Source organism: Furipterus horrens, unplaced genomic scaffold (genome assembly GCF_987537825.1).
Source record: "Furipterus horrens unplaced genomic scaffold, mFurHor1.1.pri manual_scaffold_4, whole genome shotgun sequence".
Lineage (NCBI taxonomy): Eukaryota > Metazoa > Chordata > Mammalia > Chiroptera > Furipteridae > Furipterus > Furipterus horrens.
In genome coordinates, this window is record NW_028327174.1 from 3,065,062 (window position 1) to 3,090,225 (window position 25,164).

At 59.4% G+C, this 25,164-nt stretch overlaps 1 protein-coding gene across 1 annotated transcript; it reads left to right on the plus strand.

Annotated features, from left to right (window-relative positions):
• The first annotated feature begins 797 nt into the window (after window positions 1-797).
• On the plus strand, window positions 798-5,753 carry RTL6 (retrotransposon Gag like 6). The gene is made up of 2 exons (XM_090272280.1): window positions 798-3,543; window positions 5,227-5,753. Exon 1 carries the CDS (start codon window positions 1,059-1,061, stop codon window positions 1,776-1,778), a length of 720 nt encoding a protein of 239 aa, XP_090128406.1. The 5' UTR covers window positions 798-1,058; the 3' UTR covers window positions 1,779-3,543; window positions 5,227-5,753.
• Window positions 5,754-25,164: the final 19,411 nt, after the last annotated feature.

Consider the following 25,164-nt stretch of genomic DNA (forward strand, 5'->3'; position numbering starts at 1 on the left):
TTACACTATAAAGAGCGAGCTTCATTAGAAAAATAATTACAATACAAGACGAGCTTTGTAAGCATTTTGGGGAGAATTAGGGAAAAGAAAAAAAGCACCTACTGTAATAAGGTAGCAGTAACCACAGTCGTCACTGATTGGCTGCCGAGGAAAGACAGTTGCCCCGGGAGGCGGGACTGTGCGGCATGGAGGCGGGGCTGCGCCCTCCACTTCCGGGGCGTGGCCGCGGCCGCGGCCGCCCCCGAGGGCGGTCTCCATGGCAACGAGCGGGGCCTGCGCTAGGCCCATCCGCTGCGCGCGGCCGCCTCTGCCGCCAACGACGCACCTGCCCTGCCCGCACCCAGGTCGCGCCGCGGCCCGCCCTCCACGACGACACCGCCCCTCTCGCGCTCCCGCGGAGGCCACCCTCCTCTCGCCACGGCGGCCGCCCTGGCCTGACCTGACCAGGAAGCAGTTCGGGCAGACGGACGCTGTGACTCATCGGCCTGCCTGCATCTCCCGATCGTGCCATCTTGGCTGCGGCCGGCGCGGCTGGAGCCGTGGAGGAAGCCGCGGGGACCCAGGTACGCGTCAGCCGCCCGCTCCAGGCCCGGCGCGCTGCCGCCGCCGCCGCGCCCGCCCTTTGTTCCGCCCCAGGGGGCGCCGGTCCTGCCACGGAGGGGGCTTCGGGCCGGCGCCGCCCCGCCCCCAGCTCTTTGCCCCTCCCTCGCCGTCGCCTTCTTTTCTGCGATCGAAACTTTTAAAGAGATTCTTTTCATCCTGCAGGGCCCAGACCAAGGCCGGCCGCCTGTGCTGTCCGCCTCGGCCTTGCGAGGTCCGCGAGGAAGGAGCCGATCGGGAATCTGGGGTCCCCAGGGCCCGCGCCACCTGCCCGGCTGCGGCTGCGCTCAGCGCTTCGCGTGGCCGCCCTGCCTTCACGCAGAGTCCTGGACCCCACCTGGCCCCTCATTCCTGCCCGGGTCCGCCCAGTTTCACAGCACCACCGGCCCTCGGGTTCTGGGTAACCCGAACCCCTGTCTCCCACCCATCAGTTCAGCCTGTGGCTGACCTCTGCCGACATGGTCCAGCCCCAGACATCGAAGGCTGAAGGCCCAGCCTCTGCAGCCTCTTCCGGTGCCCAGATGGATGACGTCATCGACACCCTGACCTCCCTGCGCCTCACCAACTCCGCGCTGCGGCGGGAGGCCTCTACGCTGCGCGCAGAGAAGGCCAACCTCACCAACATGCTGGAGAGCGTCATGGCCGAGCTGACCTTGTTACGCACCAGGGCTCGGATTCCGGGCGCGCTGCAGATCACCCCACCCATCTCAGCGATCACCTCAAACGGGGCCCGACCAATGACCACGCCCCCCACCTCCCTGCCGGAGCCTTTTTCGGGAGACCCAGGCCAGCTAGCGGGGTTCTTGATGCAGATGGACAGGTTCATGATCTTCCAGGCCTCCCGCTTTCCTGGGGAGGCCGAGCGAGTGGCGTTCCTCGTGTCCCGGCTGACTGGGGAGGCAGAGAAGTGGGCGATCCCCCACATGCAGCCTGACAGCCCCTTGCGGAACAACTATCAGGGGTTCCTGGCAGAGTTGCGGAGAACCTACAAGTCCCCACTGCGGCACGCCCGTCGCGCCCAGATCAGGAAGACTTCTGCCTTCAATCGCGCCGTGCGGGAGCGGCAGATGCTGTGCCGCCAGCTGGCCGCTGCGGGCACGGGCCCCTGCCCTGTGCACCCAGCCTCCAATGGGACTAGTCCAGCTCCGGCCCTGCCCTCCCGGGCACGGAACCTTTAAGAACCCACCATCACCCTGGCTGCACCTGCAGCTACCAGGTAGCAACCCTCTTTGCTGCGTAGAAGAAATGTCCCTACAACAGCATCCTTCTTGTGTGAGACACCCCCTTCCTGCCTCTGCGGACCTGCTCCAGAAGGAGAGCTTCAGACTCCTGGGCACCCGGTCACCCACCTCGCTTCCCGGTGTTCCTCGCTGGCTTTGACCTGCGCCTTCAGTGCATGCTTCTCCTCTCACGCTTGCTGCTCCAGCTCTTCTGGTGACTACAGCTCGGCTGCTTGGTCACCTTGACTCCATGACATGCTGTGGACCATTTGGACTGATCCCTCCCAGCCTGATGAGGTTCACAGAAGCGCCTTTTCCGCCCCCTGCAGACCCCCATGGCCGCTCCCCACTACGTTCTCATTGATGAGCTCACAGATGGCAGAAGGCACTTTGGCCAGCTGGTGGCTTGATGTGGGGACCTGGAGAGGGTAGTCTGGCCTCCCACCCATGAGAGATCGCCAGTCCGGCCAGGGCCCAGTGTAGCAGGCAAAGGCCTTGTCCTTGCTGTCGGTGGCCAAGTGATCGCTGCTGGGAGTGTCGTGCCAGCATTTCCGGGGGCGCGCCGCCCTCTGCACCTGAACACGCGGCCTGTGTGTGCCGTGGTTGCCGCTGGGAGGGACTGTCATGCACGTAGAGGGGGCAGCCTGCAGGCGGCGCCTCCACAAATGCCTGGCTCCAGCTGCCAGGGTGCTGACGGGACCGGCGGTTTTGCGAACCCGGAGCTTGCCTGCTAAAGAAGGTGATTGACCTTGGACACCCCGGGCAGCTTCAGGAAGTGGCACCAGCCGCACATCCGTGCACATCGGGCTGCAGGCCGAGGGCTCAACTTCCAGTGGGTGTCGCCCTGGCTCCTGCCGTGCGGTCACCCCTCCACTATTCCGTGTCACTTGGCGGTGGACCTTGTCTAGCTCGAGACTTGTTCTCTTCTCCATTCAGGTGACAGGCGACCCTCCCCTCAGCCCCTCAGTCACCCATAGCATCTGTGCGTCTCCAGAGCGCCTATGTAGCGCGCACCTCCCCGTGCCTGGGCTGGCCATCGGCTCTCCAGCCTCTGTTCAAGAACACCGGGACTCTGCTAGCCGGAGACCCAACTCCTCTGGGATACATCCACAGGCTCTTAGGGCAAGGCAGGATGGGCCCCCGGCAGCCTGGCCAGGGCCTTGGCGGCCTTTGTAAAGGCAAAGAGCGCGGACTACCTCCGTCCTGATGTGACAGTGCAGACTGGCACTCGTGTCCTAACTTTGAGGGACAAAGCTATACTTCTTAGTGGTGGACGGCCCTGTGCTTCCTCGCGGGGGACCCCTGGAATTCACTTTCTCAGTGAGTCTTGGCCAAGTCCTTTGGATGGCGATGCTCCCACCATGTATGAATGCCAAGTGCGCTGCATTTCCACAGCCACCTCGACGGGGGTGGCTCATCTGCTCCTGTTCTGGCTTGACTGCAGAAGGACAGCTTCTGCACCCACCCAAAGACACGCCGTGGGTTACCTGGAGGTCAGGTCTTGGGGCCTATCCTTCTTTCCTAAGAGTTTCGGTGATGCTGGGAAACGGGACTGCGTCCCTAAGCAGCCGCCGCCTTGCAAGGTCAAGGCTATCCAGCGGCTGCCGATGCTCGTGGATCACTGCCACCCACTCACTGTAAACTCTGTTAGCCCAACTGCCCTGCTGAACAACTGCCTGAATTCAGGCTGCAGGCCCCCTGGAAGCCAGCCAAGGCTGTTCAGGTGGGCCCGTGGTGCTCATTAAGCATGAACTGGGGGGGACATTGTGGAGCCACCATTCTGGGGGGTACAGATCACTTTCTCTTAGTGCTCAGGTTCCCTCTGCCTGTGTGCCAGGTGGAGGTGGCCACAGATGAAGGGTACAGCGGCACCTGGGGAAAAGGAAGCCCTCAGGGGGTGACATCTGGAAGCTGTCCGCGAGGCCCAGTGCAGCCGGGGTGCGAGGCCCGGCCTGGGAGCAGTTGGGAACCGGCTCTCGGCAGCCCCGGGGTCCGCCGCAGTGGCGTTCGGAGACCCCGTGTTGGCACTGGGCGCTGGTTCAGCCTGCTGCTCACGTGCCAGGGCCAGAGCCCGTCTGTGCCCGTGACCTGGCCCTTCCCACGCGCGCTGTTGCGCACGGCCCAGGCCGCTGCCCCGGCTTCCTTGGGCTTAGTGACTTGATTGCTTTTCGTCTTGGCGCTCACGGCTGTGGGCTTGGGACTGGTGCTGCTGGCCTCGGTGGCCTTGGCTGCTTCCTGCAACTGGGAATGAGAGATGAAAGAGCTCGGGGTGGCCCCCACAGTGGACATGGAAGAGACGCCACCCCTGGAGCCCACTGGCTTCTGGGGAAGGCACCCAGTCCCCAGCAAAAGAGGATGGGGCCCAAGCTCCGTGGGGCCCAGATCTGGGCCCCAGAGGCTGGCAGGGTCAAGCCAAAGAAGGAAGTGGGGGAGGGGAGATGCTTCGTACATATGTGGGGGTTAATCCCTCTCCATCTACCAGAACGTGTATCGGTTTGCGGAAGGGTCAGGCAGTTGGCAGTGTTGCTGCCTGGGAGGGGCAGTCCTGTTTTCCACGGTGTGGGCGTTGGGCTGTGTCGTGACTGCCATGTGGTCTACATGGTTCCCGTGTGGGAAGTCAGCTTCATATCCGAACAGCACCCGTGAGATGGGGTTCCGAATAAGGGGTGGCCTCCTAGCGTGGTACAGAGCATGACCTTGGGAGTGACTAATGCCCTAAAGCATTTAGTGACTTCAGGGAAAAGCCAAGGCCCCTTCCTTGGTCCCAGGTAAGTACATGATGAGAGAGTCATGGTGAGGAGGGCGCACATGCCCCGCGGGGTGTGGGTGAGGCTCCCTGATGCACACGCCTTGGTCAAGGGCACAGACCCACCCGCTGGGTGGCCACGACCCGGACGGGCCTGCAGGAGCGCGAACAGCTGTGGGGGGGGGCTGTGAATGCACTTAGGGAGCAAGCCTGTGGCTGTGAAGGGAGACAGTGGGGCTTTGGGTGGGCGAGCTCCCCGCAGAGGGCCCTCCATCCGGCAGCCAGAGCCGGGAGACCGAGATGGCCTCTGCCCGAGAAGCGTTAGAAGCTTCAAGAACATAAGGTGGGGCTCCGGGGAAGAAGACAGCAGGCTTTGGGCCATCAGCCAGAGCTTGCCAGTGGAGGAGGAGACCGAGGGTTGGGGCCGGTCCACCATCCACTGTGAACAGCTGCCACCTCCCGTGCCATCTCAGGGTCCCGGCAGCCGGCGTGGCGGAGACGGGAGGAAGCCCAGCTCCTCGCTTCGGCACCGCTGACTCCTGTCCGTGAGCAAGTACAGCCTCCTAGTCCCTTCCGCAAACCTGCACATCAAAGAGGTTCTGGGAAACAAAGTAGAGGGAAGAGAAGTAAAATTTAACATTTTGGTATTTCCCCTTCCAGGCTCCCCCCACCCCTGTTATTCCTCATTTTATGTTGAATTGGCTGGCACTCCGCCGTCAGGTCGGCGGGCAGCAGTGCCCGTGGCTGGTCGCAGTGCTGTCCCCGGTAGAAGGTGATCGGTGTCTGTGTGTGCAAAGCGCCCCCACGTCCTTGGAGAGCTCCCGGAGGTGGGCTTCCTGAATCCCAGGACGTGAGCACCGCGGAGGCCCTCGCCGCGCACCGACAAAGCGGTTTTCCGAAAGGCCTCCATCTGCGCTGCCCCCAGCAGGGACGGATGCGCCCGGTTCGCCGTCCCGCCAGCGCGGAGCGTTGCCGTCCGGCTCAACCTTTGCTAGTTCGATCGTGAAAAAATGGCGTTGCGTTTTAGTCCTCACTCCTTTGATTTTTAGCCGCGTTTCACATCTTCCCACGTGGAGCAGCGTATTTCCTCCTCTGTGGCTCGTCTGTGTCCTTGGCCGGTACTGCGCGGGTCTGGTCGACTCGTGTGAGCTCGTGGTGTATTAAAGATATTAGCCTGTGGTCACTCAGTGCGCGTTGCCAGCGTTCTGCTTTCGTGGGGGTCTGACTGCAATCTGGGCTTCTCTGCAGCGGGCCCGCTCCCTCGGGTACTGTGCCCCCCGGGCTGTGACGGGGCAGACAGGTGTGTTCTGGCCCTCCTGTCCACGGCTGTGCCATTGCGCCCAGAGCAGGGCCCTCCACACACACACAGCGGGTGCAGAGGGTCCGTGGCCGGGGAGGGCGCCCTGCGCAGCTGCTCCCAGGCTTGCGGGTCCCCAGGTCCCTTGGCTCCATTAAAAATCCCTGAGGACCCCAAAGAGCTTTTGCTTCTGTAGGTTTTATCAATAAGTCATAAATTAAAATGGAGGGTGCTTTAAAATATTAAAAATAAGCTCATCAGTGTCAACATAAATAGCATATTTTAATGAAAACTAGTTCCCAAAACAAAAAATTTAGAAGAGGGGCATCATTTTACATTTTTGAAAATTGTTTTTATTGTCCGGCTTAATAGAAGGCAGCTGGAGTCTCAGACCGGCTCCTGCTCTTAATCTCTTGCAAGATCATGCGTCATGTAGCCCCTAAAAATTCCACCGCTCCCCGTGAGAGAGCGGCGAGGCGCAGGGCGGTCCGGCGTTGCCATGGAAACCCTTCGCCTCCCGGCCCGGGAAGGGCTCGCACTCTGGCCACGGCTGGTCCGAGAGGAGACCGGGACACGCAGCCCTGCAAACCTCCGCACCTGGTCCTGCGTGCTTCCTTCCGTTACCTGAAAGCCGAGGTCTTCTCTTCCCTCTAGAATTCATAAACTTACTTCTGGAATTAATGGGGCGCGAGGTGGGGCTCTAAACTGACTTCGTCCCAAATATTTTAACAAACATCCTGAGCCCACATAGATTCCCTTCTCTTCCTGTCTGGTGTGTGTTTTCTTTATCACGTTTGAAAATTTACCTCTTACAGGGCCAGCTTTCCTAGTATCTATTGCTCCATTTATTTTCCCCCGTACCTCCCTTTTTAAAATGACTCTTAAGTTGTGTTCCTATCTCATGGGGTTGCCCCTTCAGGTTTTCTTTGCTGTTCACACCAGATGAACTTAAAAAATTCTAAACTTGCCCCCAAACCGTGGCAGCAGGTGTGGCGCTGGGAAGGTGTACTCGCTCTGGGGAGCTGTGTGCAGGTGGCTGTGGGCGGAGCGCCCCTCCTTCCCACCAACAAGGGCCCTGCCCCCGGGGCTCCCACCAGCAGGCTTCCCTATGGCCGGACCTAAAGATCTGCCTAACCCTCCGGCCTGTTGGGAAGTCCTGCGCACGCAGTGCCCTCCCAGCTGGCCCTGGATGGCTGGGCCTAAGGTTTACCAGGACCTGGCCACCCGCCGTGTCTGACGGAGGAGGTACGGAGCTGTGGGCCCCCCTTTCCCAGCCACCCCACTGTGCGAGCCAGTGTGAGGCTGGAGGCCAGGAGCCTGAGCGGGCCCAGGGCACCATCCTCAGTGGCTGCAGGGTCCCCGCTCTTGCCACCCTGGTGGAACTCTATCCCAGGCCCCCGAGACTCCTGGAGGACTCTCTGTGCAGTGAGTAGTGGCTCCATCCATGTTGTCCCCAGGCCAGGAACCGGGGTGTCGCCCTTGCCTCGTGTCCTCCATCAGCTGCGCCTGGACTCTCAGTGGGAGCGCCGTTCCCACCACGTCCGGGCTCCTCGCTCTCCTGCCCCCGCCCCGTGCTCAGTCCTGTGTCAGGACAAGGATCGGACAGTCCCCCTCGTGGGAACCGTCCCTGAACAGCGAGGCTGGGTGAGGGTCTCGGCCGTGCTCCTGCATCCCCACACCCACCCCACGCTCCATCTATGAGGAGTCAACCCCTTCGGTCCTCATTAAGCCTAACATTGCATCCGGGCTCCTAGAGGGCAGAGCTAACGTCTGACCCATCGGGTTCCCGGGCCCTAGGCCAGGCCCCAGCAGAAAAGCTGCTGGAGGAAGGCTCAGTGGGTGACCAGGAGGACAGCACCACAGACAGGTCCACAGCCGACAGGCAGTCACGACTGCTCACCTGCTGCACGCCAAGCACTGTTCTAGAAGCCTCATGGAGTGATCGACACCAGGCGGCAAGAGCAGGAAGCCCACGTGTCCCCCACACGAAGGACGAAGGCCAGGTACGGTGGCTGGTGGAGGCTTCACTCCTGAGCGCAGCACTAGCTCGATCCAGTTCTGTTTGCTGGGGGGGACGGGGACTAATTTACACGCGGTGAAACCGTCAGTCTGAAGCAGACCATTTGGGGAGCTTTGAAAACTGTACATACCTGCGTAGCCCCAGCCTGCATCGAGATACAGAACGTGACCGCCCAGAAATTTCCCTAAGGCCCCCTCCCAGTCCTGGAAGCAATTCCCAAGACAAAGATACTTGACTCTCTTGGGAGAAGCGACAGTTGTGACCTTGACACGTAGTGCCCTGATGCATCCCATGTTTACTTTGTGGACGGCCTGAGGCTTGCTTCCCATCTGGGTACCCGCTTGTGTGACAGCCACTTGTTGGAAGACTGCCTGGCTTTAGTGACTTGGCCTAAATCAAGCGACCAAATGCAGTCGCTTTACTTTGGGGCTCTTTATTCTGCCGCCTTAATCTATCCGTCTGTTCCGATGCCAGCACCATGCTGACTTCATTACTGGGACTTTGCAGCGAGCTTTGAGCTCAGACAGTGTCCACCCCGCACGTACGTCCTCCTTTCCCAGGTTGCTCTGGGTAGCCAGGGCTGCGCCTTCCAGGGCAGGAAGGCACAGGACGCCCGGGGGCTGTTTAAATTTATTTCAATGAAGTTACGCTCAAGATTTAGTTCATCAGGTATAGTAACCACATTTACAACACCCAGTAGACCCTTTCTGCTGCCATAGATCCATTTCAGGTCCTTTGCAATTCCATATACGTTTTAGACTCATTTTATCAATTTCTATTTTAAAAGCCTGCTGGGGCTCCGACTGGGAAGAAATGAGATCTACAGATTACAGGGAGGGAGAACTGACATTTTAATAATATTGTCTTCCCAGGCATGCACACGGCTTCTCTCCCCAGGACTTGTTAATTTTTCTCAGCTGTTTTATAGTTTTTAGTTAGTGGCCTCGCACATCTGTGAAGATATCCCTAAGGATTTCATGATTCTTGATGCTATTGTAAATGGAATTACAACTTTTTTCATTTTGAAAATTGTTTGTTGCTCATGTATGAAACCCAAATTAATATTTACATCTGCCTTTATGCTGTGACTTTGCGGTATTCCTTTATAGTTCCAGTACTTATTTCCCAGACTCCTTAGGGTTTTCTACACACACGGTCATATCGCCTGTGAATGAAGGGGGCTTATGCCTGTCGGTCTGTCTTTCCCTTTGATTCCCTTTCCTGCCTTTTTGCCCTGGGCAGGGCTTCCGGTTCAGGTGGGACAGAGGTCATGACTGGGCAGCCGGCCTCACTGCCCCGCGCTGGGGACTGTGGCTGATACCTCGCCCCTGGGTGTGCTGCCAAGTGGACAGCCATTCAGGATTCATGAAGGTTCCATCCGTCCCAGCTGTGAGAGTTTTCAAATGGAATCACATGGGTGCTGAATTTTGTTACTGCCTTTTCCACATCGATTTAAACGTATTTTTTTTTCTTTTATTCTGTGAACACGATGAATTAAATGGATTGATTTTCAAGTGATAAACCAGCCCTGCACTCCTGGGATAAACACAGCTCAGCCCCTGAGTGTTTTCCTTTCTGTAAATGCTGCGTGGGATTGCAAGTGTTCTGTGGGATCTTCTGGGTTATTGTCAGCGGGGATTCTGGTCGGTAATTCTCGTTCCCGCAATGGCTCCAGTATAGGGCTCCTGCTCACCTCCCAAAACAGGTTGGGAGCTGCTCTCCGCTGAGCGAGTTTGCAAGATTGGCGTCCTCCTTCCTCAGCCGTTGGTTGGAAGCGTTGGGCCTGGGGTTCCCTTCATGGCCACGAGGTGTTTGCCAGCGAATCCAGTCTCGTTAGTGGGTCGGCAGGACCGATCAGTCACCTGTGTCTCCTTTTGTGAGCGTGGGGAGGCGTGTGTCCTTCCAGGAATGTGTCCGTTTTCTCGAAGTTGGAAAATTTGTCTGCAAGAGATCTTCATGACTTGCCTCTGGTGTCTTTGTGAAGTGGGGGGGATCTTGGTGCCTTCCCCCCTCTTTGCGTCGCCTTCGTTTTCCTGCTCCTTCTAGTTACGGATTTATCCATCCTATTGATCTCTGCGCAGTCCCATTCTTACAAACTTCATCGACTCAACCCATGTTTCTGTTTTCCATGTCATTGATTCCCGCTCTTCTTGCGATCATCTCCTTCCCCTCTGCTTACTTTGGGGTTAATTTGCTCTCTTTTTCAAGTTCAAGATGAAGCTTGTGTTTTAAAGGGGAGGGTCTGGGACAGCGTGTGACTCTGGATGTCTGTGTACCAAAGAAAGGGCAACTCTCTCTGGCGCCTGGCCCTGTCCCCACTATTCCTGGCCACCCCCGGTGAGGCCCCACAGGAAAGAGCCCATGGGCGAGCGTGGCCTCCAGTGTGTCTGGGTTCCCAGGAACCCTCAGGGGCCCCACTGTCCCATAGTCAGCCTTTAAGAGTTTATTAGAAGGTCGGTGTTTCCGCCTGTCTCCCTGGCCGCCCCCTTTTCTCTGTGCCTGCTAAAGGCGGCCCAGCTCTGGGTCCTGTCCGTCCTCACAGGGGCTGACCAGGATCTGAACGTCACCTCCCCTCCTTCCCTGTGACCTTAGTCTCATGTGAGCCCAAGAAAAAGTTTCCTGTTGTAGATGGCGCAGCTGTTTCTCGTTGCTGGGGCGGGAGTGGTGTTCTCTGTGGCTTTCTGCCTCCCAAGCCCGAATCCGTGTTTTCAAACCAGTTAAGAGAAACAGAAACAACCTCCTGTATCCATGGTTCATGCTGTTTGCGGTCTGAAATGGTGGCAAGGGCAGCTGACCCCTCTCACAGATGGCCTGGCCTTTACCTCCCTGCCATTGCGCGTGGGCTTATCACTCCATAACGTTTATCGATTCTGTTTTACAAAGTAAGACTGCCACGCTTTACGGGCACTACATGTTTCTGGTAGGAAGTCTAGAACATAGAGTGTCATGGAAACAATAAAACGAGCCTCGATCGTTCCTGCCTAGTGAGAGTTCTAGGACCTATGCCTCTTCCCATCCCAGTGTTCAGTGTGATCATTTCAGGGCAAAGTCCTGTCAGCTCGCCGGGAGTTCAGCGACACAGAGGGAGGTGGGGGGGAACCCGTGAGCCGGACTTCCTGCGCTGCGGGCCGCGTCCTGGGGGTCCCTTTCAGACCTTCTGTCACCGAGCAAAGGGGGGCCCGTTCATGTGGCGGCTGGGTGTATGACCCAACCATGTGCGTTGAGAAAAACAGGTCTTTGTTTGCAGTACTCCCACCTTCGGCAGGGGGGTGGGGGCGGGGCTGGGAGCACTCAGCTCGGAGCCCTGCTCTCCCACGGGGCCCAGCACTTCCCTTGCTCCCCCAAAGGCCATAAACCAAAAACATGCCCAGAAGTTCCCCATCCTTATCTGTCAGCTCTCTCCTTCAGGATCTGGGGTATGTTGGCCTCAGCCTCTGTGTCATAGTCCAGGAAAGCGTGTGCCATGTCACACTGGATCACAGTGACGTCCAGGAAAGGCACAAGTCCTAAGAGAGTGTCCTCTCCGCGTGTCCCGAGTCCCAGGAGTCCAGAGAGAGTCCGGGTCCGCAGGGCCGAGTCCTCGGTGGCTTCGGAGTCAGCTGGAGGTGGCACCATCAGCGGATCAGAGCAGCAGCGGGCCTGCTTTCCCACCAGCCCAGGCCGCACGCCGGGTCCTGGCTGCAGACGGCACGGCTGCCTCCCCCTTCTCCCCACGGACCAGCTGCACCACAGACCGCATGGCTGCTGCTTCTCCGCAGGCAGCGCGGCCGAACGCCTTCCGGCTCACGGCCCCTTCCTCACAGCCGCTCCTGCTCTTCTCTTCTGTCCTCAGCCGACCCGCGTGGCCCGCTCCCGTGGCGGACTGGCTCGCCTACAAGCTGCCTCGCTGCTACGTCATGGCTCTCCGCATGTGCCCACCAGACCCCCTAGGCACTCCGCCTACACCCTTTCAGACGGCGTGGCTTCTCTTCTTTTATGGCTGCCTGCCCCGATTTTAAATGCTGACCTCCAGCGCCACACGTCATTGTTATGAAAAGGGCCCTAAGCCTGCCCTCCGACCTTTTGCCCTGGGCTGCAGCACAGCTAATACCTAGTTACCAACTTGCCATAGACAGGCAAGGTACCTTCAAAGCTGTATTACCTCCTTTCCTCAGTTCCAGAGCCACAAGCTGTGGGGGCTTGGGAAGGGCCCCGCTTTGTCACACTTCTGCGATGCAAATGCACACGTGACACACAACTTCACACATACAGCCACATGAGGGGGTGCTCCCTCTCAGGGCCCTGTGACTGCAAGGTCATCCCTGGGAGGGGCGCCCCTGACTTGTGCATCTCCCCCTAGTCCCAGCCCTGCTCCTCCGTCAAGTTGTGGACTTTCCTGTATCAGGTCTCGTGAAACCGGAAAAGCTGGTGTTCGTGCTGCCTGTCACCACTGGTCCCACGAAGCAGAGGCAGGGACTGAATCTTTATGGGTGCTTTATTCACGTGGTCCGTGATCTGAGAGGACAGCAGGTTTGCCCCCTAACTGACCGTCTTACATTCCATTATAAACAGACCCTTTTTATAAGAAGAAAAGTGTAGGTAAGGGGTTTGGAATTCAGGGAAAAAGTTAATCAGATAAAAGCTGCAGCGTTCTTTCCTCTGTGTGCTGGGCGGTGGTCCTTGTGCCCTGGGCGGTGGTCCTTGTGCCCTGGGTGGTGGTCTCTGTGCCCGGCGGCCCTTTGCTTTGTAGGCTGGTGTTCAATCCGCTGAGCCACACCAGCCAGGGCTGACTTATTTCTCACTGAGTGTAACTGGATGGAACTTCTGGTATTAGGTAGCAGAGATAATAAATGACATTTTAATCCCAGATCGGCTACTTCTGCTTTAATCATTTTGGGTACTAGACAGACAACTGTCCACTCACTTCATTGGGGATTTTCAAACGCATCAGCATAAAATAATGTGTGGTTTCCTCTCAGGCTTTGAAAATCCTCTTGGTCATGTCCCTTGGCATTTCAATTTCATCTATTTCCTTTAATCTATTAATCTATGGATTAGCTTGTCAGAGATGGACTACTGTATTTATTTTCAGAGAATCAGCGATTGATTTAACATATTCCATTGGTTATTTTGTTTCTTATCCCTTCATTTCTGCTGATATTTTTAATCACTTCCTCCCCCCAAGTACCAGCCCTTCCCCACACGTCTTTGAGGAAGACCCATGCCATCAATTTTACTTCCGAGGAAATTGCTGTCTCTGTAAGTGAATTTTTTTTTTTTTTGGTAACTCCTTTGGAATATAACTCACACACTGAGAAATTTAGGAATTCAGTGGTTTTTATTAGAGTCACCAGCCGTGCTGCTGTGCCCACACTCAGTTCTAGGACACTGTCATCACCCCGTCACTCACGCTCTCCAGCGTTTACCTTCTAACCCTCCGTCCCAAGGAAACTACCCGTCTGCCCTCTATTTCTAGACGCGCCCGTTCTGGCCGCTCCATGCGCAGGGAGTCAGACACTACGCGCATTGGCTTCTTCCATTAGCAGACGGTTTGCGGAGGTTGTAGTGCGTATCATTCCTTTTTTCTTGCCAGATAACGTCCCATCGTCTGGATAGACCACATTCGATCTGTTCGTCGGTTGATGGCCATTTGGGTTGTTTTCGTCTTTCAGCTGTCGTACGTGATGCTGCCATGACCATCCGCGTGCGCTCCTGTGCACGTTTTTAGGTGGACCTGTTTTCATTCCCGGGGGGTGTGTACCTAGGAGTGGGCTTGCTGAGTCATACGGTGACTCCATGTTTAAACTTCTTTTAAAAAAATAACTTATTTATTTATTTGTTTATTTATTTTATTTTTAGAGAGAGGGGAAAGGAAAAAGGGAGCGAAACATCACTGTGTGGTTGCCTCTCACTCGCGCCCCCAACTGGGGACCTGACGTGCAACCCAGGTATGTGCCCTGACTGGGAATCGAACCAGCGACACCTGGTTTACAGTCCGATGCTCAATACACTGAGCCACAACGTTTAAACTTTTAAGAACTGCCGAACTGTTTTCCAGAGTGTTGGCCCCATTCTACCCGCCAGCAGCGCGTGGGCATTCCAGTTCCGTCCGTCCTGCTATCTCTGGCAATTACCCACCTTTCTGATCCCTGCTGTTCTGCAGCGTAGCTCCCTGATGGCTAATGACGTCGGACATCTTTCCATGTGCTTATTGGCCATTGCGTGCCTTCTTTGGAGAAATGTTTATTCAGATCATTTTCCCAATTTTTAAAAATTAGGTTGTTTCTTTTAAAATCAGTGCATTTTAAGAATTCTTTATATCCTGTAGATACAAATCTCTTATCAGATCTACGATTTGCACACATTTTCTCCCATTCTGTGGGTTGTCTTTTTCTTTTCTTAAAGGTATCTTTTGAAGCACAGAAGTTTCTAATCTTGATGAAGTCCAGTTTATTTGTTTTTTTCTTTGATGGCTTGTGATAGCTAAGAAACCATCGCTCAGTCTCTGGTCAGGAAGATGTCTCCTGTGTTTTCTTTTAAGAGTTTTATAGTTGTAGCTCTTACCTTCAGGTCACGGACTGCTTTGAGTTACTTTTTTATAGGGTGTGAGGTAGGGGTCTAACTTTAGTGTTTTGCAGGTGGGTGTTCGGTTGCCCCAGCCTCACTGGTTGAGAAGAGTGTTCCTCCCGCACTGAGACGCTTTGGCACCCCTGAAAGAAATCAGTCTGTGAGCACCTGCCACGGGCCAGGCTTTGTTCTAGGTGCTGGGGATACTAACTAAAGCTCCCGCTCTAGGGAGCTCATTTCCTGGGGGGGAGAGAGTCATTCAACAATGAACTTCCCTCCGGAGGTGATAAGTGCCAGGAAATCCCCCAGGACAGGGGGGATGGAGCATGGTTTTGGGGGAGCAGGCAGTTTCCGGAGGGCCTGTCTAGCCTTTAACAGAGGGGCCGGAATAAGTCTGGTGGGTATAACCGAGGAGCCTGCAGGCAAAGGAACAGCAAATGCAGAAAGCCTTGGATCAGGACTCTGCTCGGTGCATTTGAGGAATGGGGGGTGGAAGGAATGGGGGGCGGGGTGGGGGGCTCGGTGTGGAGACCAGGAGTGGAAGACTGGTGCAGGCGCCGGGGGCCTCCTGCGGAGGGGCAGGGTAGCAGCTCTTAGCACGCCGCTGTCCGTCCCTCTTACCAGAAGTTTCCATCCCAGCTGTGCATGTGTGTGGGTGCTGTCATTCTAGCAAAAGCGAGGCGTGCTCCTGCCCACTCTTTTGTGACCTTTTGGAAAAGCTGGCACCACACGGGGGCCCCTCACCTGGGAATGACTGCCGGGACCCCTGGCTTTCGCGTCAGCTGCTTAGTTCTTGGGCCCGTTTTCGCCGCTGTGAGCACGCAGGGCCCATGGGCGCAGCTCACGGCCCGTACTAAGCGCCTGGGATACACTCCCGCACCTCTGAACGCGCTGGGTGCGTGCTGTGCGCGCGCGTGCTGCGGTTACCGCCCACGCCGCTAGAGCGCGGGGCGCTGTGCACAGGACCCCGTGTCCCCTCTGTTGAGCCCTCTGACGCTCCTGGAGGGGGTCTGCCTGTCTCCAGGCCCGGAGTGAGGAGACCGTGGTCGGGTTTCCGTGCCGCCCCACGCGTGGACCCCTGTGGGGTCAGGGGGACGGCCTCTTCCCGGCCCAGCGGCCCCTCCGTATGAAGAGGGCCCTTCTCTCAGAATAGCACAGAATCAAAGAGCTTGCTGTGGCTGGAGGAGAACTTCAGGCTGAGATTAATCCCCCTTGGTGGCTTTAAAAATAGACCAGCCATTACGCAGGTAATATGTTAACGCCAGGATTAGCATAATATGCTAATTGGCTCAGAGGCCCGAGTTCTTTCCTTGCCTTTGGGTCCAGATGTCCCCAGGTTGGGACTTGGCAGCAGTCAAAGCCGCGTGTGTCTAAAGTACAGCGTTTGCACCCGGCAAGGCAGGCCGGTGCGGGGACCCGGCGGAGGCCCCAGACAGGGCCGGGAGGGGGAGCCTCGGGAGGAGGAAGCCCGGCCGAGCCAGAACTGTGCACTCGCAAACACACGCAGACGCGCCCGCGGGGAACTCAGCAGCGGGCTGGGGAGAAGCGGAACATTTCGGAATATAATTGACATAATGGCAGCCCTTCAGCCCCACAGAGTTCCATTTGCAGAAGCGATGTTTCAATCCAGGCCGTTTATCACCCCACGGGGCCGGTTAGGCCGACATAACCGAGCGCGGCTCCGCGGTCCAGGCGGCGACTCGTCTCGGAGACAAGCGCCGTGACTGCGTGTCAGGAGGCCGCGTGGCCCAGACGTGCGCAGGACGACCGTGTCCGGTGTGATGAGTGGCCTCGCGCGCTCTTGGTAAGAGGCTGAGTCCTGTGCCTCTGAAATTGCCAGACAGAATCCACCCCGGGAGCAGGACCTTGTGGGCCCGGAGTCCGCGCCTGGGCATCCGCTGCCTTCCCCGGGTGTCCCCGCTGCTGTCTGCCCCCCCCGGGGGAGAGTAAGCTCCCGTCTTTGGGGTGATCAAAGATGGGGCAAGCTCTCCGAGGTGGTGGTAGGTGCTGCCAGTGCTGAGCTGATCGCCACACGCCCTGATGTCGCACAGAGCGGCAACGTCCCATGTAAGCCACTTGCTGTCCCAGCCTCCCTTGCGTCTGGGGTGGCCTGGTGACACTACTCTGGCTAAAACGGTGTGGGTGAAGGTCCATGCGGATGGCTTCTGGGAAAGCTTTGCAAACGTACCAATTAGCTGCCATTTCCTTTTATTAAAAAAATTTTGTGTCCTTCTTCCTGCCCGGAGTGCCGAGGAGGTGTCTGGATCTCAGCAGCCACTTTGTAACCATGGGGACCTCAGTCACAGGCTGAGGAGGACTGAGCTCCAGAGGACAGAGGCTTGAGCACTGATCGCGTCGGTGGCCTGAACCAGCTGAGCCCTGCCCCTGGGCTTTTCCATGAGGCAAAACGAGCGCCCACTTAGCTGGGCTCAGGGCATCGTCACGTGCGGACGGCCGCTACAGTGCGATGTTCCATCCGTCTGCAGTTCGGGTGGGACATCCGGCAGGAGGTGGCAGCCTGGTGTGGACCCGCCTCCCAGCCGGGGAAGGCAAGGGCTGCGGAGTGAGGGCTGGCCTCAGGGGAGAGGAGGAGGGGTGAGGAGAGGGGAGGAAAGCTGGGTGCCATCTGGGTGCCCGGTGGAGCCACCACGTGGAGCCAGAGTTGCTGAGCATCTTCTGAACCGCGGCCGCCACAGACGCCGTGTTTGCTGCCAGTGTAGACAACACGAAACCAGCGCCCGGAGTCAGCGGGCAGCAAGGGATGGAGCCTACTGTGCGCCACAGGCGGGGCGGCGAGGGGCCAGCACCCGGCCTCTGCGGGGGAGGGGCCGCCAGCCCGCGTCCTGTCCGGTGGGAGCAAACCGGCGCTGCAGCCTTTGGGGCTTTGGCAGGACGCGTCTCTGCTCCTTGCAGAGGGTGGTTTGCTCCCAGAGACAAGCCTGGAAGCAGAGGGGAGACAGCCAGCTTTGCCCGCGGCTCTCCCTCCCTGGGGCCCCCAGTCTCATGGGCCTGCGCTGTCTGGTGCTGCACCCCAGGCTAGGCTTCCCAGGAGCGGGGCTGGGAGCTTCCGCTGCAGTGGGGGAGGGAAGCTTGGAGCTGGGGCACTGTCCAGGGGAGATCCCCCACCCCCACCCCCACTGGGGCAGCCCCGAGGGACGGTGGTTGCTAAGAGACCAAAACAGTACACTTCCTGCTCTGCGATCCTGGACAGTTATGTCACCTCTTTGGAACTCAGTTTCCCCAACAATAAAATGGGGATAATAACACACGTTTCACGAGGATGCCACTTTAAAACGTAGCCTGCCAGCCCTGGCTGGTGCGGCTCAGTGGGGTGGAGCACCGTCCCCTGAGCCGAAAGGTTGAATTTTCGATGTCTGGTCAGGGCACGTGTCTAGGTGGCAGGTTTGGTCCTGGGTCAAGAGGCAACCGATAGATGTTTCTCTCCCTCTTTCTGTCCCTCCCTTCCCCTCTCTCTAAAATCAAAAAGCATGTCCTCAGTGAGGATAAACAAATGTAAAAATAAAATAGACTTAAAAATATATATACACATATATATGTGTGTGTATATATATAAATAAATACATATAAATATATATATAATAAAATGTAGCACGCCTGGCAGAGTGCCCGCCCACAACAGGTGCGCTGGAAGCTCTTTCGTGTAGCTCACCTGCAGGGTTTGATCTCCTTCCTCTGACTCGGTGCTGGGCTTGGCAGTGACCTTCATGGGCGGAATGCTAAGAGGTGTTCCTGGGTGGGAATCACGCCACGTTCTCACAGCCTCCCTCAGACATGCAGTCGTGGCCGCTTGGAGGACGTGTCCTGGGTCTGGGCAGCACTTCCACCTCCCTGCAGCCTGGAAGGGTCACCCGGAGGCCGTTTCCTCAGCGCGGCGGCACCTGGGACTCATTCATCCTCATCCTCATCTTCAGAATGAGTGTTCCAGTCCCCTGACTGGGCAGAACGACGGCCAGACAGACAGCAGTGATTGGCCTCGGAGGCGAGATAGTGGTCCCAGCCCGGTGGACCGCCCCCCCCCACCCGCCGTCCCATCTGCTCTGTCACTGGCTGAGCCGAGGTTTCCACACCCACCGTGGGCTTTTAGTCCTGCCCCTTAGCTTCCTCGTGGGAACAGGTGAGGGCGGGGGAGAACCGGGCAGTCCCAGAGGAACTCGGGGCTCGCTGTGTCTGTTCCCCTCCCCCACCCAGGGGCGGGGAGCCCTTAGAAGTGGCTCCTTCCTGGTCCTGTGCTCACAAGCTCTGCCCCGCTGTGCCATTGCTTCCTGGTGACACCGATGACCCCTCTGAGGACAACACGTGGGCCTCTGTGCAGATGCCGTGAGTCCAGTCTACTTATCCTGGACATAAACGTCACCCTAATTCACTAAAGCCACCTGCCATGGCCCCGGGGGCCGCGTTCCTCTCTCACGAAGGCTGGGTTCCCCCTACGGCGGGAAGTACAGACACACGTGCCTGCGCTTTGTCACGGCCCAGCCTTCACACGCAGGCAGAAGGGACGACCACTGGGCCCCTGGGGACACGGAGAAGGACGCACCGTGCACCGGGCCCTGGACGTCAGGACTGCTGGGGCCGTCGCGCCTCTCCGCCAGCCAGGGGAGGAAGGAGGGGACGTTCCCTGGGCGCTGCGTCCACACCAGGCTCTGTGCCGGCACCTGGCGCTGAGACGTGGATCGGACCAGCCCTGCCCTGAGGACGTCCTGGTCGTTAGGGGGACAGAGCCGCCAGGTCCCTCGGAGTCACACTAGTTGTCCGTTCCTGCAGGGGCCCTGGGGCCCAGAGGAGGCACGCGGTGCGGGCGGCCTTACCGCTCCTTCCTAGAGAAGGAGCCCGCAGAGCCAAGAATGAATCAGCCAGCCGTTTCCAGAACGAGCCCGTTTAACAGACTCCCCCAGACTGGCGGCAGACACACGTCATCGAGGGGTCTCCGATCCCGGTCGGCACGTTGGCCAGCGGTGGCTCGCCTGGCTGACTCCCCTGAGCGGCTCAACTCTAGGCTGTGGCCGGCGGGGTTCAGGTCTGCTTCCGACCCAGGCAGGCCTTCTCACGGCAGGTGCCCGGGGCTTACAGCACCAGGCGCTGCCTCAGGGCCTCTGGTTGCGCCCCCCACCCCCCATACCATTGGTCAGGGGAAGTTGCGGTGGCCGGTACCGGCGGGTGGGGGGAACGCTCCACACTGTGGGCGGGGGCTCTGCGGCTCCCGCGAATCCCACAGCCCAGTGGGGGAGCTGGGGTTTGAACCCCAGCGTGCCTGGCTCCTCTGACAGCCCTCGTTTGAAATCGAGCGTGAAGCCCGTGGTCAGGGCCCCGCCCCCCAGTGACAGCCCCCCTTCCTGCCATCTCTCTGGGACAAGAGCATTGGTGAGCAGGACGGTGCTGCAGACACGCAGCAGTGGCCGAGTGGGCTGGCCTCCCGCAGCCGGACCATCAGGGCCCGTGGACGCCCTGAGGAGGCTGCTCCACTCCCCAGCCGTGCGGCCCCGCTCCTCGTCCACCGCCCTGTGACGTGGAGAGAGGCCACAGTAGTGCTTGGTTTACTGGGTTGTGGTGAAGAATCAGTGGGTCGATTGGCATAATCACATCGCGGTCCCCGGTCATCCTGCCTTTGTGGTTACCTAGAACTTTCCGGTGTGTAAAACTGTACCCAGTCCGCGTGGTGGCCTTCCGATGGGGCTGTTCATTCCTGTCTCATGCAGAGGCATTGCCTGTGGCTCTGAGGGCTGGGACACACACTACACCACAGGAGCCAGATGTCGCTCGGGGCAGAACTGGCCGCCTGACCCTGGAGAGGGGACCCCTCCCTCCTTCCCTCCCTCCCTCCACACCCAGGCTGCCCAGAGAGGGGAGGGCCGCGCACACTGGGGCAGAGGAAGGAGGGCAGTGATGCTCTCCTAGGCCAGTCGGGTCTGCTGGCCGGACAGACACAGGCCTTGGATGCCTTCCGCGTCCCGGGGAACACAGGGCAGGTTGCCCGGGAGACTCAGGAGAGAAATCACGCTGGAGCCCTGTGATCAGACAGCTCCCAGGGCCTCAGCACAAAAAGCCCCGAGTCCAGCTTCCTCCCAGGGAGACCTCAGTCAGCATCCTGCCAGTGACAGGGGCTCGCCACCCGCCGAGCCAGCCCCTCTCAGAACCGGCCATCTCTGCTTTTGAACAAGTTCTGTGCTTTAAGAAAAAAAGTGTTACTGTGTTTGTCTGGTTTTGTTGTTTGTTTGTTTCTTTTGGGTGGTGTTTTTTGTGCTGTTCCCAACATGCTCCCAGAAACATCCTGGCCCAGCCTCCTGGGGCACACGGGCAGGCGAGGCTCGGAGCAGGGCTGGCGTGGGGCTCGGGGCTGGCGCGTGTCCGCGTTTGCTAGACAACGCCGAGCCGGCTGCCAGCGGGGCCGCGCCAAGTCACACAGCTACGGTTTCGTTAATTTCTAGCAATTCCGTTTGTTTCTTTTTTAAGTCTGCTCGAGTCATTTCAGCATCTCCTGGTCCTCCTGTGCCTTCGGTCACATGAAGCAAGCATCTTTCATATCTGTCCTCTAGCAGGCCTGTCCCCGGCCGCCACGGTGCGTGGCGGATCCTGCCGCGTGGTTTCTGCCGGTTCTCACCCACCCTGTCCCGACACACTGCGTGTGCTCAGGGCTCTCCTCGGTGGATGCGCCTTTCCTTCGGCTGCTACCTTCCCTTGGTTTGTGAGCGGAAAGCCATTCCCATCTACATTCTCAGGTTTCTGCAGACAGGACTGGGCTGACCGGGCTCACAAAGTGTCAGCAGTCACTCGCTCCCCGTTCACAAGAGGGTGCAGCACGTACAGCAGGCAAACCTGCCGTGTGCCCTCTTGGGTTTCTGAAGCTCGTGCTGGGCACCGTGGCCGGGTGGTGACAGACACAGTGAGACATCCTGAGCGTACGAGCTGCAGAGGCAGCAGTGGTCCGTGTACTGAGCATCACTCTGTGCCCGGCACCGTGGGAGGGGCTGGGCATTGCATTTCGTTACCACAGCAACCCTATGAGGTGGCACTTGGTCAAAGGCACGAGGTGCCAGGAGAGGGGTCCCCGGCACAGGGGCACCCCTGGGCTCTCAGTCGCCGGCACTGAGCACTGGTGTGTCCTGCACTTATTTTGCAGTTACTGCTTCTCAGAGGCGTCAGGGACTGACTCCCCGGCCCCCACATGGGCGTCCGCTCCAGCCCGAGGCGCCGACTCCCCCTTGGAGCAGGCCGGTCCCTTGTCATGGCGATGAGTCACGATTCACGCTGCCTGTGCTCTGGCTTAGAGGCGGCCAAGGCGAGGGAGGAGGAACGCTTAGAGCAGCTGGCACTGCACGTTGGCAGCCAGGCGGCCCTGCCCTCCCGCCAACCAACACGGCACGCTTCTGGGCACAAGCCGGGAAGACGGGCGGCCGGGCGGGGAAAGCTGCCTTCTGGAGTGGGTAGTGGGGCCCGGCGCGCTGCGTTCCCTGTTTCCCCCCGTGTGGCCCAGAGAGACGTGTCTTCCGGCCTCCCGAGGGGTTGAGGACAGGGTCACCTGCCCGGCTGCTCAGCCTGGACTCGAGCACCACCAAGGGCTTGCCAGGGGCAGGCTGGTCCCTGACCTGAAATGCTCCCCAGAGCCCCTGCGCGCATCTTACCCACGAGACAGACGGGACCTCAGCTGCGCCGGCCCCTGGCCTCAGCCCACACCACCCGACATCCCCCAGCCCCTCTGTGATCTCTGTGCCCACGGCTGGTGACGGTGGGGACACAGAAGGGCCCACCCAGGCCGTGCCCTGGGGCAGCTGCCGTCTGGAGGGACTCAGACTCAGGCTGGAATGTGTCGCTGCAGCGGGGGATAGATGTATGTTCTCGATAAATGCATTCATCATCACAGTTTACAACCTACTCATGACCCCCCTCCCTGGTCTGCGAGCCCCTGAGGGCAGGGCTGGGGCGCCCTGTTCACCCAGGCACGTCGTCCTGGGTGCTAGGGAGGAGGGAGACAGGTGTGTGTCCCTCTGCATGTCACACGCAACCCTGGCCGGTCCACATACTGTCCTGGTTTATTGTCTATGACTCAGTCCCACGAGTGACTGAGGTGGGGCTGGGATTTGAACCCCTGTCTCTGACCCTGATGCCCGGCCGGGTCTGACGATCCCCTGCTCACACCAGGTCGAGGGCCACCGCCTGTGACCCGTTTTCCTGCAGCGTCCATCTGTGGAAGCCTCTGTTTGCTGAGTCAGTACCCGAGGCCGTGCAAGGGAAGCTGGGGAAGGGAGAATAATGTCACTGAGGTGCATCCCCGGCCAGCCGCGGGCCCCAGCCTGACTTTCCAGTCCTCCCAACAACCTGGGAGGAAAGGAGCACCAAGGACAGGCCACGTGCGGTCCGTCTCGCTGGGACTTCTGTGTCACAGCTGGCGGAGCTGAAATCCCAGGAGGACCCGTCCTCGGAGCCACCCTGACCACAGTTTGGGCCACCCCCGGCTGGCTCCCAGCTCCGGCCGGCCACCTAGCATGTCTGCAGCAGAGCGGGCGTGTGGCCCGTCCCCAAGAGCTGGCATGAAGAGGGGCCTGGTGGCTCGGGGACCAGAACACACCCCCCGCAGATCCATTGAGTTCTGCAGCTAAACTGTCCAGTTCCCCAAAGAAACGGGCAAGCCATGCCGTGGACGTCCCAGCAAACCTTGGGAGCCCCTGCTGGAGACAGAAGCAGAGATGTGGAAGGTTCTTAGAAAAAGTCATCCTCCTGCGACGTGGGAGTAGGGGAGAGGCGTGGAGGGCTTGGGGCAAGCAAGGGGCTGGTGGCTGGGGAGGGGCGGGCGCTTTCTGGCTGGAGTCGGGGTCCCTCTGCCATCCTTTGCTGGGAGTGGGGCACCCGGGCCAGCAGGCTCCCCTCACCATGGGGCTGTCCTCCGTTCTCATTCCCCGTCTCTGTAAGTCAGGAGCAAACAGGGCTGGATCCAGGAGCGCGGCCCCCCACTAGCCGTAAGGGCCCCGCACAACTTGTCTCTCCCGTGCCGTGGGTGAGGTCTCCGGGCTGTGGGGATGCTGGTTCTCAGACACCAGAGCCTGGGACTGACAGCAAATCAGAGTGCCCCTAGGAGGGGACCCCCAGGACCCCAGGACCGGAGGCTGGAGGCCGCCAGACCCCAGGGCCTGCAGGCGTGCACACAGCGAGTGTCGGGGGAGAGAATGGAAGACCCCCACCCACTCACAGGTCTGTCCACTCTTCACACAGGGGCCCCCGAATTAAGGAACCCCCTCTTTCGTATCTCCCCCCAAAATCTCCCTCCTCCATCCTTTGGCCACCTCTCCGGGAGTGACGGCACTCCCCACCCACACGGGCCTGCACCTCAGAGCGGCAGCCCCCTTCTCCCCGCTGCCTCAGTGTCCCCACCTGTCCAGTGGGGCTGGGAGTGCCTCCCCTTGGAGTGCCAAGGCCGTGGCGGTTAAATGAGGGACTTGAGCGAAGCGTTTGGTAACTTTTCACAGGGGAACCCAGGGGGCCACTCGCCACAGGAACTTATGGGCGTCCACTCTGTGCCAAGCTCCAGGCTGGCTGCCCCGGGCCCTGCCAGAGCGCGCAGGACGCACCGTGACGATGGACTCTTCCTGGGTGCTCGCTGGGGGCCACGCCTGCTCAGAACCTTCCTGCGTTCACGCGCCTCCTCGCATGAGGCTGACAGCACAGTGTCCGCTCTTGTCCCCGTTCACGGGTCTGCTTCTAGGACACCCACGTGCCTCTGTCCCGTCGGCGAGCCCTCCAGCGCTTGTGAGCGCCTGTGGCGTCGTGCGGTGACCGGGCAGCCTCTCTTCTTGTCAAGAGCAAACGGGGATGAAATATTATCCAACATTTAAGATTTAAGAAGACGCAATTCTGACACCTGCTGCGGCACGGACGAACGCGGGGACACGCTGCGGAGTGACGTGAGCGGTCACCAGGAGACAAGTGTTGTACGATCCCACCCACGCGCGGCCCCTGGAGGAGTCAAGGGCCCAGCGACGGAGGGGAGGGTGCTGGGCGCCAGGGCTGGGGGCGGGCGCGGGCGTTAGGTTCGGCCGGGACAGAGCTCCGTCCGGTCTGGGAAGGCGAGAAGGTTCCGGAGGTGACGGCGGCGGCGGCACAGCGCTGAGGACGTACTTAGCGCTGACGGACTGAGCCAGGGACGAGGGCTGAGGGACGGCGCGGGGACAGAGGGGAAGGCGGCCCTCGGGAGGCCCCGTCTGCGTGCAGGGGCAGCGTGCGTCCCTCCGCGGGACCCACACGGAGAACGGGCGCGTGGACAGGGGGAGGGCCAGCCTAACCTGGTGGCTTCTACGTCCTCCGTGAAGAAGGAAGCGAGGCCACCGCGGTGCATGGGACGTGGCGGGCGGGGAGGCAGGCCTTCGGAGAGTGGGGATGCGTGTGTCCGTCACACGCTCTCACACGCAGCAAGCTGGGTGCCCTCCTTTCGGTGTAATAAGTCCCACGCATTCTGGTTTGTCCCATGGAACACCCCCTGGACGTCTCTCCTACGCCTGCTAAGCGGGTCTCACATGTCTGCAGGGGCGCCCCGGAGGGGTGGTGGCGGCCCCCTGCTGGTGAGCACAGCTGTGACAGTGTCACGTCCACCCTGTGCGCCTGCAGAGCACTCCAGACGCGGGGCTCCCACAGGTCACCCCTCTCCCTCGCTGGGTCCCGCTGCCCCCCCAGGTCCGCCGGGGTCAGCGCCTGCGCCCCGCGTCCTGCTGCTCCCGGTTGGCGCTCCGAC

Bases quoted from the DNA above. Each gene is read 5' to 3' on its own strand.
- RTL6 (XM_090272280.1), top strand. From the start codon at position 1,059: ATGGTCCAGCCCCAGACATCGAAGGCTGAAGGCCCAGCCTCTGCAGCC.